The sequence below is a fragment of the Amblyomma americanum genome, chromosome 3, assembly GCF_052857255.1.
Source record: "Amblyomma americanum isolate KBUSLIRL-KWMA chromosome 3, ASM5285725v1, whole genome shotgun sequence".
NCBI lineage: Eukaryota > Metazoa > Arthropoda > Arachnida > Ixodida > Ixodidae > Amblyomma > Amblyomma americanum.
Window position 1 is genome coordinate 200,063,021 of NC_135499.1, and position 13,607 is coordinate 200,076,627.

The window sequence follows — 13,607 nt, forward strand, 5'->3', positions numbered from 1 at the left end:
GCAAGTGCAAACGCCATATTACCAATAAAAGGAGATGCGTAAATAGCTATTTACTAAGTAAAAAAGAGATGCAAAACAGGCTTTGGTTTCAGTTTTTACTACCGTTTGCAATGCGCACAGCTCTAAGATTTCACTAGGACCATTACAACTGCCTCACCTGCACCTACTCCAAATGTTCATACCTGGTGAGGGGTCTTCAAGCACAAAATGCCAGTTCCGGTGCTGGCACCTAAGCAGCTTCAGACAGTGTCGCAAAATTCGGCACACATTTATGAAATTCGCGTGGCACGAACAGAAGGGCGTCCGTGCACACTGTCAAATGTATGAGAATGGAAAAATATTCCCCAATGACTGGCAGAGAGTGTGAAACTGCATGTGTTCGGTGATGCCCTCCCCACTTCGCTCTAAGTGGTGGCACCCGGCTGGAGAAGAAATGACTTGCACCTTCTGGCAGATTCCTTCTTGTCTGACCAATGGTGACATGCATTCCGGAGGAAGGGTGACGGTGTTTGCACTTTGGAGGCCTGTGTTAGTACGCATCTGCTTTTGCACCAAGTAACCAATGACCAGTGATGTCCCATGCCTGAACCAAAAATTCCCTCAATTAACTCAAAATCCTTATTCCAGACCCTTTTTTTCTACAGCAGCCTGGAAGCTCTGGCAATTTGGAAGTGAGGCAATTTCGGTTTTTAAAATTCCCCAAACCTCAGTAAAAAAAATTGCTGAAATCGAGAAAAATCTGGAGGGAACACTTAAGGGCATGGCACAATAGTGCTAATAGATTACCGTATTTGCACGATTGTAAGTCGGCCGATGGCGGCTAAAGATAAACAGCAAACTGGCACCCCACACACCCCACACACCCCACACGTAGCTGCTGACTGCGGTTGCTGATAAGCGGCGGCGGCCGATAACGCAATCGCATTCTAAGGGAAGCTCAAGCGTCCAACAAGTTTTTGTTTTACTTTCAAATGCGCGCTCAGCGCTCAAGGAAGCGTTGATAGTTGATGGAAGGGCCGCTGTTTCACACTATAAGTAAAAGCGAGACAAACGAGATATCGGGCATGCTACAGAGCGGTAGCATTTTTGCTGCTCGGCTCCGTCGCATCGCGCTCTTGGTGCTGGTCTTGAGCAGCTGCTATTTCAACGTGCAGAACCGGCATCCCCACCACGCACGAGGCCGCCGATGGTGGCTGTCGATAAGCAGCAAACTGGCACCAGCCCACTCCCCGCGTCTGCTGATAGGCGGTGGCCGCCTGTAATACATTCGTGTTCTATTCTTAATATGCGCAGTCCAAGTTTTTTTGTTTACTTTCAACCGCACACTCGGTGCTCAAGGGAGTGTCAATAGCTGATAGAAGGGCCGCTGTTCCAATTGCGGCGGCACCCACACCCGAAACCGCAGAGCCGCTGGGGAGTGTCGGTAGCCGACAGAAGAGCCAACACCGCTCACACGTAGTTTCTCTTTGGCTCTGACGCGTTTGACTACCGCCGGCCATGTTTCACAAGTTTTTAATGTAGCGCTTCGTCATTCGTGATTTGTGCTCCGGGTCCGGTAAACGACCTGTGCTCGCTCGTTCACGGCTACATTCAACATGGCTGTCATTCTTTATGCCGAAGAAACGAACTGCGCGCCGGGCTGCAAGTTCTACATTCGCAATGGGTGATACTGGTGTGGCAGCTGCAGCGAGGAAAATTTTCAGCTGTTCCACGCAATGTCGCGATGTGGCTGTTTGTGAAGTGCAGGATTTCGCTGCACGACGATTTTAGGACGATGAGCTGTGGGACCACAGCAGCTATCACGAGGGCAGCGCTAGTGAGGACGATGGCGCAAGCGTGGACGAGTAGTCCAGTGACTAATACATTTTCGTTTTGGAATGTGCCCATGGGTGCCCCCGCGCGCAGCAGCCGATAGTGGCTGGCGATAAACGGCGGCCGCTGGATAATGCTATCGCGTTCAACTATTCAAGGCCAAGCTTAAACAACCTTGGAAGTTTTTTTTTTATTTTTCGGAAATGTGATTTGGGGGGGGGGGGAGGGGGGGGGGGGGGGGTTGACTTACATTCGAGTTGACTTACAAGCATGTAAATATGGTACTGCCCATATATGTGGAATTGGTCATTCTCTACTTTATATTCATAAATCGCTGGGAGTCCTCATACCACTCCTGGCACATTGTTGCAGCAGTTACGCGTTGTGCCACTGCCCTGTTATAGCATGTGCTTTCACCGGTGGGGCTTGTGAGATTCTGGTTACTCTCCCCGAGCAACCTCTTGCAACCAATCATTAACTGAGCTGCCACTTGCCATGGTAGGGAGTTTGCTCACAATCCTGAGGGCAGGCTGTGATGACATTACAAGGTCACCTACCTGCCACCTAGAGGTGCCACTCTACCCCGGCTAATTTTTCACTCACAATGCCACCGCTGCTGCCACCAGCACCAAATTTCTGCAGAAACAAAGCCTTAACACTGTTGCATTAAAATCGCCGAAGAGACCCTCACTTGAGCAGAAGCAAAGCAACTATACATAAAGGCCATTTAGCTTCTCCAGTTAGCCCATGCGAGATGCTGATTTGGTTGCTTTGAAGAAAGCACTACTGCATGACTCTCGGGGTCAACGCCACTGTCACCCAGCCAGCGGACCAGCGAGACCGCACACCAGTCTTCTGAACAGTCACTTCTGTTACCCTCCGTTTGCTGGGCTGTCGCAGTGCCCAGCGAACAATTTGCATTCTTGTGTGCGTCTCTCTCTCTCTTGCAATACTGCACTGTTGTAAGATATTTCTCTGTGGATTGTAGCCTCTCTGAAGTTCTGCTCTTTGCATGTGTACTGACGTGTTAAGCACAATTGCTCTGTACCATCTTTCTGCTGTATAAATGCTGTTCAGTGAGCCTTTGGCTCTCTGACCCATTCTCTGCCCTGCGAGCATCAAAAGCTGGGCACCAAACAGCCACTCCCCTTTGCCACTTGGTACCAGCGGGTTCCAGCTGAGCTTGTCACTTCAAATTGAAGGCATATCCTGCGAGACCAAAACAATTGGCCCCACACACTCTAGGGGTCCCTCGGAATGCACACCACCTGTGTGCATTTGACAGACACACGGCATTCTTTTCTTAAGAATTCAGTGCATATACCACCTTGCCCTATTAAAATGGACTGTAAGCTGCAACCTCTGCACAAGACTCACGGTACGTGCAAGCCCTGAGCATGCACAAAGAAATTTCTTGCAGCGACAGGCACTGTGGGAAATTTATGCACTGACCTGCATCCTGTATTGCAGGCAGCTGCAAGCCGTCATCCGAGTTGGTAGGTGATGGCGCATCGGGCGTTGGTGAAGGCACCGGGCTTGGCAGTGTCTTTGCTTTGACATCCAGCTTCTTCTTAAGCCCTTTCACTCGATTGCCAAAATTCTTGTATGCCTACACAAGACATGCAAAACGTCAGACAGGTTCTCCTTCTAGCTCTTCAAAAAGAAGCTTCTAAAGTGTATGCTTAATCACATTACTGCATCACAAGCAAGGCTGATAAGAACGAATTATCTAGAGCAGTGTTGTGTGAAAGGAATTTTAGCTGCAGTAATGCTGGTTGAGGGGCCCAGCGATGTGGTTCAGAAGTGCTTTGACCATGATGAGTATTTTGTACATAACTAAGACAAGAAGATGTAATTGGTATCTGGATGCATGCGAAAAATATGTAGCACAATGGGCTGCTCCCAATACCTTTGGTCAAGCAACAGTAATAATGACACAATACTAGTGCACTTTCAGACAACTTTGAATAAGTTGATGCCTGTAAATTAAAAGAAGCAGACTTAAGATTTCAATTCAAGACATGACCTCTGGACAAATACAGCGACGGTTTCATGTACACTTCAATGAATATTCAAATGATCACAAGGCACAATCGCTGCACCGAATATGTTAAGACAGTGATCTAAGAAAAATCACTGTCACTAAAGGTCATTACACTGATGCTTTGCATTGCAGTCAAACTACTGCCACTATTTGCAATTGACTAAATAGTAGTTGGTTAATGAAAACCGCCAAAGGATGATCCACAAAGCAATAGAGTCAGAATGTTCGTTTCAAAGAGTTTGAGAAATGCTAGTAGTGCACGTTATGATGTCCTAGCAGTGAAAAAAATACTACCAAGGAACGACCGAGACACAATTCAAAAGTAGGGGAGATTCAAAAGTAATCTGAGTCAGAGCATATTCTCATTCTTTGCTTTAATATACCACAAGTATCACAGCCATGACAGCTCACTTTTCCCTCCCATCCTTACAATTTCGCCGGAAAATCAGTCGCTTAACTCTATTCTGCAAGGTTTATCACCACATCATGCAGCATGAAGATTCCATTTCACCACTCGAATACATTTCCCGTCCCGTTGATCATCATCACAAGGTCGGGATTGCAAATTGCGATACTAAAGCCTTTTTTTCAGTCTCGCCTCCCTCGAACTTCCGTCAAGTGGAACCGCCTTCCCCTCGATATTGCAACCACTGAAGACAACCTACGTTTTTGCAATGCACTAGCTAAATTTGCATATTCAGGAGAAAGTTGAATTTTTGTTCTCATAACACTCAGTGAAAACTAAACATTTTGACAAATTTGCCTGTCTGGTTGGGTTTGAAGACTCATAATAAACTGCATATCTCCAACCAAAAACTTTATTTTTTTTTAAATTTAAAATTAAAAAAAATTTAAAGTTTTTGGCTAGAGATGTGCAGTTTATTATAACACTCACTGTATTGTATTCAGCTTTTTTTTAATCCTATGTAAGCCACTCCCCTTTGGCCCTGAGGAAACAATAAATAAATAAATGCTGAAAAGCAACAGTTGGCCAACATGCAACAACAACTTACTTAGAAAACGTGTGATGGCACAAAAAATAGTTTAAGCCTCCGCTGAAAAATTCTGAAACACTGGAATTCATACTCAGCACTTTCTACATGTAGTATCAGAAACAGAAGTCTCCAGTACGGACAACTGACGACCTTGGCTTATAAGTGCAAAGTGTGCGAATGGCTGGCTCATTTCACTAGCACACTCTAGTGAACCCAACTTTCATCTCCGCAAATAAAGTCTGCAACCACCAGTGGCAGATCACGTGTCCTGGGGATCTTTGAACCCGATGGTACATTGACCAAAGAGAACTTGAAATGCTAAAAATTCTGATCTGACATCATAAAATTCAGCGAGTTTGTGCTTGCAAAGCAAAAAGAAAAAACTGCAACAACACAAATAATCGGCACAGAAGTCAAAATGAACGGTGCAATATTTAGCCAGCAACTTGTCATTGCAATGTGGTACACTTCAGTGAAATCAGTGGCTATCATGTGATCTGGAAACTGTGTTACTGCACTGCAGCAAGTGAATACTAATCTAATATTATGTCATGATGGGTGCTGTAACAGACACATGACAAAAACATGCACTTGTGGCAAAACACAAAAAAAAACTGTACATATCCTCAAAGCATTCAATATTGTTCCCATTCCTGCTTAAACGGGGAAGCACCTTTTAAAATGCAATATAAATGGGCTGAAAAAAAGATTTTTTTTAAAATCATTGTATTCACTCGTATGCATAATTTCCTATGCTGTGCCAAAGTTTAATTGCTGAAATCCACAAGAAAGTATCCTAAAAAAATTTTTTAGACTTCCGGTGGCACTTCATATCTAAAAAATGCAAGAAACAATGGCGTTCTTCTCCATTTCTGTTTTTTGTCTAAGATTATCACCTTGTGGAGCAGAGTGTTTCATACGTTTTATTTATTTTAGTGCAGTATGTTTTGTTGGACTGATAGAACTCCACTGTATACGATGACAATCATGGTTTTTAATTTTGTTGGAATGTCGATTTTTGGTGTGACATCTTATGTACAGTTTAGAGCAAAAAAAAAATTGTCTTTGGAGAAAAAACGAAGATAGTCATCATGCGTAGCATTTATTCAAGAGAAAAAATCTGTAGAATGAAAAGTTGTTTTCTGGGACTCAGCATCTGGATTAGGGCGAGTAGGTTTCGTCGAACGCATGTCTGTGGTTTGCTGACAAATGACAGCATGGTTACTAAATGACCATTTAGTTCCATTTTCGAAAAAAAAAAATGTCCGTTAGGGGGTTAAGCCAAGTCACCTAGTTATAGCGGGAAGGAAAAATGGTACGATTCCAAACTTAAGCAGCTCTTGTGCATTAGGAACATCTGTAAGCCTATTCTGTAGTACCTTTACTTGAAGAGTTTCTTTTTCAAAGCTCAAAGAATGCCACAATATTTAAAATTTCATTGAGATGACAAGAAATGTTCCAGAGCTAAACCAACCACCCCAGATGACTGTCCTGGCTTCTCACTGACAGACCAAACTCCGGTCCTGTAAGTCAGGTATTGGAATCGGCCTTTCAGTACTTAACACCTCGTTTGAAATAATCCAAGTTCAGCAAGGGAAGCAAAATTAAATGAGCATAGACTCCACTACCCACCGAAGCCACAACGCGGGCCTCTCCATTTTGGCTGTCATAGTAGACCTTGGCATCTTCCAGCACCTTGATCAGCTCGGTTCGTTCGGCCACCTCCTTCTCCAGAGCTTTGATGTACTCCTCAAGGCACTGCGTTGCTTCGTCAAAGTCTTTCTGGAACTGCTGGCCATGGCTGCGGTCTGCTTGCAATATCAAAAGGCACACCACTAAGGAATGAACACAGCAGACTGAGGACAACGAGCATGCCACTCTGTAATCGAAGCTGACAAAGCTCACCTACAGAGTGCAGTGCAAAATCTGCTCTCTGCAAGCATGCCAGCACACTGCATTTGTTCCCTCAGCTTCCCTTCATTCAGATTTTTGCTAAACATGACAGCAATAGCTGCATGCAGTTCCTTTTTCTGGACACACCCTTATATAGAGGTAGTGTCAATGAAAGAAAGGGTTTTTATTTCAGAACTCAATATTCTCTGAGAAAGGGTGCTTTATCAAAAATCAAAAATGCTGTTCAGGCACAAAAATAAGTAGTTATGCAACATGCGGAATCAAGGCACAAATTACAAAATGTGTTTAAGAATTCTCATTGAACATCTGTTGCAGTTAGAAAGGTCCATTTTTCGAGTAAATACCTTTAAACTTTCGCAGAACTTCCGAGCTTGAGACATCCATGTTACGACTTGTCAAGTTTGTCAACTTGGTGCTTGTCTCAATTTCAAGTTTTTTCATTTTATTGATCTTCTCAATGGCCTTTTCAGGCTGAAAATACAATCATGAACATGGTAGTAAAGAAAAACTCTAATCAAAAACTGGCAAACAACTAGCAAACAACAAGAAATTTTTTTCATAGAAATCTTATTGTTAAAATGATGTCGATTCACTTTCACTCTCCGTCTCGGACAAACAGATCCGTGTTGTGACAGGAACCCTAGAAGTCGCCGAACGCCACAGGCTCATGGCCACTTATTGGGGCTATAAACCCACACCATCTGCTACTTTTGTCGACGGAAATAAAGTTTATTCTCCTCCTTCTAGTATGGAAACTTGAACTAAAAAGTGACAAACAACTCACAAACAAGTATTTGTAAATCATTTCATTGAAACCTTATGGTGAAAAGAGATGCCGATTCACTTTCGCATTTTTGGTGAGCAAACTTTATTGCACTGGCAAACTTCAGCCACACATCACAAGTGCTTGCCTGACCAAATCAGATTCCTGCAGTGGGCAAGTAAGAATCCTGCAAGGCTTGCTTTTTCCAATTCTTGCCATTTCTATGCTCTCTGCAGCTCCCTGTACAGGGTTTCATTTCATAATGCGTCAGGTAGAAAGGATGACATTAAATTCACTGAAGCATCCCACAGACTTTACACCAGTGTGAAACGTATGATGATGACACATTGCTCACTTCATGTGGTTTAAGCCTGTTCTTTGAATTTGTGTGCATGTTTCTACCATGATTGCAAAGACTACCGTATAAACACGTGTAAGGGCCGCACCCGTGTACGGGGCGCATTCCGTTTTCCCAAAGGGAATATTACCAAAAAATAATATCCGTGTAAGGGGCACACCCAAACTTTTCATGACCCACGTGGGAATAGCCTCCGATATGCACGCACCGTGGCCTCCGCGATCAGTTCCGGCTGCGAGCAACGGTGCGCTTCATCACGGAGGCAACGCATGCGCACAGGAGCTTCCATGTGTCGCCCATGGATGGCGCCCGAGGCAGCGGCTTATCATCATCATCATCATTATTTTTCTCTGCTAGGGTACCTATAAATACTTGCTCGTCTGCCATTCGCGCAGAGCTCCCTATAGAACCAGTTGGCTGCGCCTCGTATGAATGTGCAGGGGGCACTGCACACATTCAGAACGTCGTGCCTGCAGGGGCGGTCGTGCTGTGGCTGCGGAAGTGTTGCACGCTGCTTCTTGGCTGCGAGCCCAGAATACGGGTGTTTTTTGCCAAATCCGTGAACGCTGACTTGCGTGTGTGTTGGTGTGCATGTTCTTATGGATGTGTGATTGCATCATGTCTAGACAACGTGACAAGCGCCACATCCTGCCAGCTCAACGCGCCATCTGCACTTTCTCTCAGATTTCCCCCATGTTGTTAAAAATGTGCGAAATGCATCTGTAAGCAAAGGGTTTAACTCACCCGAGAGTTGGGTGCACATTAAGCCGATCCCAGAAGCTTAGAATATGGACAGCCAGAGTGCTTCGTTTAAATCCATGCTGAAGATCAACAGCATGCACCTGAATCCCAATTCTTTTGAGAAAATGAGAGTTGCTCCAGCATTTCAGCAATTTGGTGATGATATAAAGAGGTCTTTTTATTTATCGCACACAGTTAGAATGCTCTTATGACTTTGTGGAAGCGATTGAATCTTTTGTAAAAAGAATGCATAAGCTTATCAGGATAATGACTAAGCGTGTGCCAAAGGCAGCATTATACCCGCAGTCACCAAACTGCATTTTTAAAAGAGTTCCTTGAACACCTCACAAAGTGAGAAAATCATGCAAAGGCCACAATTGGCAGGTTTTTGAGCAACAGCACAGCAGAGGGACTCCGTGTTTTTCAGAGCATACTTAGTTTAGTTGCATATCTCAGCACAGTTGGTTTTAAGTACCTGATGACTGCAAACTTGAGTCAAGACAGGTTTGAAAGTGTACTTAGCATTGTTCGGCAACCATCAGAATGCCACTCGGTTTTCGGTTACTGTTAAAGGAGTATTATAGACACCTAAATTTTGGGTGCGCATTTTCTTGTTTGTAATGATACGTAAGGCTCTGTTATACATGGACTACCACCTGGTATTCTCCTATGACCGCTAAATAATTTATAATCACATTTCTTTTGCGTGCTGTTTCAGTTTTGGTTTCAACAGCCGAAAGAGGACTGTGACGTCAACGTGTACTTAGAGGTCACGCGAGACATTAAAAAATTGCAATATAATCACTGCTACCTCATTCGTTGTCATTCCGGCTCTTCAGGAAGGCTCGCTTCAGCACTGCAGTAAACTAAAACGATGAAGCAACAATGATATGGACGTTTTTCCATGCCTCACGTGACACAAAAGCACTCTTTGACGTCACAGCCATCGTTCGGCTGTTGAAACCGAAACCGAAATAACATGACAGGAAAAATTCGATTATGAATTATTCAGCGGTTGTAGGCGAATATCACATGGTAATTCTTGTGTAGTAGTGTCTTCCGCATCATTATAGAGAAGAAAACATGCCACCAAAAATAGGTGTCTATACTCCTTTAATGCACTCGCATTCTACAATCTTGCGAAACCACCACCATCGGGGAAACTGTGCCCCAGAAGTGGTCATTTCTTTAGTTTTGGTGCCTAAGAAACAGCTGTGCAGCGAGAATATGCTGACTATTCTCAACAGCCTTATTGATAAAGGAGCGCTCAATGATGCAGAACCTGCATCGGTCTCTTGTGCTCTATGTACAGGTATTACCTCTGACCCCAGTGCCTGTATGACAAGAAAGAGCCACGAGATGTTAATTTATTATATCTCGGGCTATATAGCTAGAAAAGCACTGAAAAAAAGCCAGTGCATAGACTGTGCGTCAACCTTGACGACTGAAAAAGCAGTGGTTACAGAAAATGATCAGGCAGCAGCTTTCACTGCAAACTTTGATAATGGTGGCTTACTGTATCCGTCTGGCCCCTTGAAGAAAATTATCACCGTCCTTTAAGACAGCTTCACCCCTTTTTAGTCTGAATAAGTTGCACGAGAAGTGCATTGTTGACTTCGACTTCGCTGATTTTTTTAATACATGTACAAGTTCTGTCTCTGGCCTTTGTGAAACACGGACGTGAAATTGTTAATGGCAAATTCTATGTTCTGCTTTGCCTGTGCTTCTGCACGAAGTCAATCAATATTGAAAGGCCTGCCAAGAAAGAGCAGCTGAAGCTGTTAAAGATGAGAAGATACCAGTAGGTGGAGCAAACAAAAATGTGGGCAGCCTGAGTGCAAAGTGATGGAAATAAATGTGTTTAACAACAATTTTTATTTTGTGCTATAAATTACTGATCCTTGGGTATCTTTTCCGTAACAGTATGTGCGACCTACATTGCATGGGCTAATAATGCTATTTTACCAAGCAAGGAGTTTGACGGAAGTACTTAGAATGCATGCTTGTGTTCATTACTTCTGTAACTTGGTTTTCTAAGCACTAGGAAATGCGTTCCTGCAGTTTGCCTAAACCACGTGATTTACAGGACTCAGATTCTCATCTTACATGTTTTAACTGTGCGTGCATCCAGAAGTTTCCAGTGTTCAGTCTGTTTTCTAACTTCGTTCAGAAACCGTAGCAGTTGAGATCAGATCAATAGCATGAATGAAAACGCCGCTGTCAATAGCACTCTGTTGCGCGCACACATAGTCGTGGGGTATAGAATCCCAGGTAATGTTCTTGATGCAAAGATATTTTTATTTAAATTCCTCAGAAGACGTTATTATAATACGGCACGGCAGCAGCATTCAAAAAGGAGGATAGGGTGTAAAAATAAGCGGGTTCGTTTCGCCTTCGACTCTGAAGTACGAACACAAAATTTTTTCTAAAAAAAAAAGATCATTTGCATCGCTATGCCGATAACTGAAGTGCGCATTGAAAAACCACGACTAAGCTAAAATCAAGGAAAAAAACAGTGCAATCGCATGAGCAAGGCATCTGAAAGCGCACAGTGAATTTGTTTCGCGGGGCGAAATGAACGCGCCTACTGCGGACACCGTGGCTGGAATGGCACACCGGTTGCTCGCAGCGCCACCGCGGCGACCGTTCGGCAGTAGCCTCCGCCGCAGCCGGCAGACGCCAAACTAGCAAGTATTTCTAGGGCTGCCACCGAGCGTTGCAGTTATAGCACAATAAGGCAAGCACCTTAATAGCTACACGGCTGGGCGTTTGCTGTCGAACACAGCAAGCGTGCAGCGGGCAAGAAATTGGACGTGGCCGAGAAGTGTGTCCGACGATGGCGCAACCAAAAGGATGCATTGAGGAACAAAAGCTGTAAAAAGCACGCTTTCCAAGGCAAGCCGTGCAAGTTTCCCGAACTGGAAGAAAAGCTACTCTGCTAAGTGATGGAAGCACAGAACAACGGCTACACGTTGACAGCGGATGTGCTGCACGACTTCTTGTGGGATGAGCATGCACCAGAGCACGGCACCAGCTCGGAGTCGGGAGACTTCGAGAGTGACGATTGAACATAGAATAAATGCCACTCATTCTCTGATTCGTGTGTTTTTACTTGGAAAAAAAAAACTTTTTCCACGCATCACGTATACGAACTGCACCCCGAAAATTGGCCCTCAAATCTGGAAAAAAGTGCGAACCTTACACACGTTTATACGGTATTACAACGCATAGTCTGCACTGCAGACCAGACTGCAGGTTATCAGATCTCTTGTGTCACTGCTGGCAAATGTCAAAGCATATAGGGCTCCAACACAAAAAGGCAAAGAAACTCAACAAGGCAAATGGCAAACACACCTTGAACTCCAGGATGATCTTTTCGACTTCAGGATTGGTTGGCTTACCACTCTCTGTAAGCAACAACATAGACCATTTACATTCCTAGTCAGGCTTCAAAATCAATACCATCAGCTCTCAAACAAATATGCTTGTGAAACAAAACTTCATTTCTAATCTCGAAAGCAGTACCATTACTTCCCAGATCACTGCTTTTGGAAGATTTATGCCTACAAGGCCTTAGACCACTGCTTGTCAACCTATATAAATGTCTCAAAAACTGGAAAGCGCCTTACAAGCGATGTTCCCCCCACAAAAGTTATTGTGGTAGGGCAGAGTGTTGCTATGAGATGCAAGCACCACTAACCTTGCCACATTAACAAGAATGAGTGACAACTGTGCAGACACATACTGTGTGGGTCTGTTCTACCAATACATTTCCACTACTTGTAAAAGTGCTTCTTCCAAATTACCTTATTTTTGTAAGTTCAGATTGCATTTCAGTGAACTTCCTGCGCATTTCAATGACCCTACCTAAACAAGTCTTCTGACGTTATAGATGCACTGAATGGTAAGAGAAATGGTCAGCAACAAAAACGTGACCACTTTTTGCAAACAGTAGGCACAAACAATACAATCGTAAAACAATTGTACAAAGCTTTAAAAAAAAACAACTCCTGGGCTGTTGCCAGTCTGTGCGCACAATCATGAAGCAACAGTATTAGCTCTCCACAAATTTTTACAATTTAAAACACAAGCATTTTCATTCCACTACCATTAGAAAAAAAGAGCAATGCAGATGGGCCTTTGTTAACTATCTGGTAATTAGAACCAAATATTTGCCATAATTTCGGCTGGATATGTGAGTTTTTTTTTTTCAGCTTTTTCTTTAAGTGCGTCTTATATAATGATGTGACAGATATACGATGAAAAATGACACACCGCTGCACACCTCCTTTTGCCATGCCCAGAAACTACGTTTCAGAAGAAAATCATGTGTAAGAAAGGAAAAAAATAGTTATTTTTAAAATGTTAACTAATGGGTGCAGTCACATAACCCAGGCAGAACCGCAATGAATGTGCCAGTGGCGTGAAGCGTATGGCGCCACTGCATCCAGTCCAACCGACAAGGACGTATCTTTGAAAGTTTCGATTTCACCTTACATCCATTTGGCTTCGCGCATGTCGTGAGCTGTTCTTGCTCAACATGACGCCACCTGTGAGCGAAGGAGCTATGATGCAAAATTCAAGTTGCGTGCAATTGAATATGTGCGGGGTGGTGGGAATCGGAACAAGAAGCACGAAAATTATCCGGGGCTTGCGTAAAGCCCCTGATGATGAAGCCAATAAAAAAGGCAGACCACGAGAAGGCTCACTGGCCAGAGGTCGAGAGCTGTCTGCACACAGCAGGTGCCACAAGCGTTTATTTTCATCACATTATCTGATGATGGGATCCTCAGTGCATTTTTATAGCGCTTAGTAAATGAACAAGTGTGCTACATACACCTGTGCAATGTGTCTGTAAATATTTTCTGAAAAAAAAAAAAAACCTCCAGTTTGCGGGAAGCTGTAGCTTTTACACAGATGTGGCTTATATACTGAAAAATACGGCAGCTGTATGCCCTTTCCATCATAAACGAACAACTA

At 43.8% G+C, this 13,607-nt stretch overlaps 1 protein-coding gene across 2 annotated transcripts in view; it reads right to left on the reverse strand.

The window, feature by feature from the left end:
* LOC144125866 (uncharacterized) overlaps positions 1–13,607 on the reverse strand; it is a 43,864-nt gene that overhangs the window by 4,325 nt on the left and 25,932 nt on the right. Inside the window, exons 5-8 of one of the 2 annotated variants that reach the window (XM_077659613.1) lie at positions 11,982–12,034; positions 7,110–7,236; positions 6,484–6,659; positions 3,265–3,421 (exon numbers count right to left, since the gene is read on the reverse strand). In XM_077659613.1, the coding sequence (XP_077515739.1) occupies positions 3,265–3,421; positions 6,484–6,659; positions 7,110–7,236; positions 11,982–12,034 (513 nt within the window). Of the gene's footprint in view, positions 1–3,264; positions 3,422–6,483; positions 6,663–7,109; positions 7,237–11,981; positions 12,035–13,607 lie in introns of both variants that reach the window. The other variant, XM_077659612.1, reaches the window with a different exon arrangement.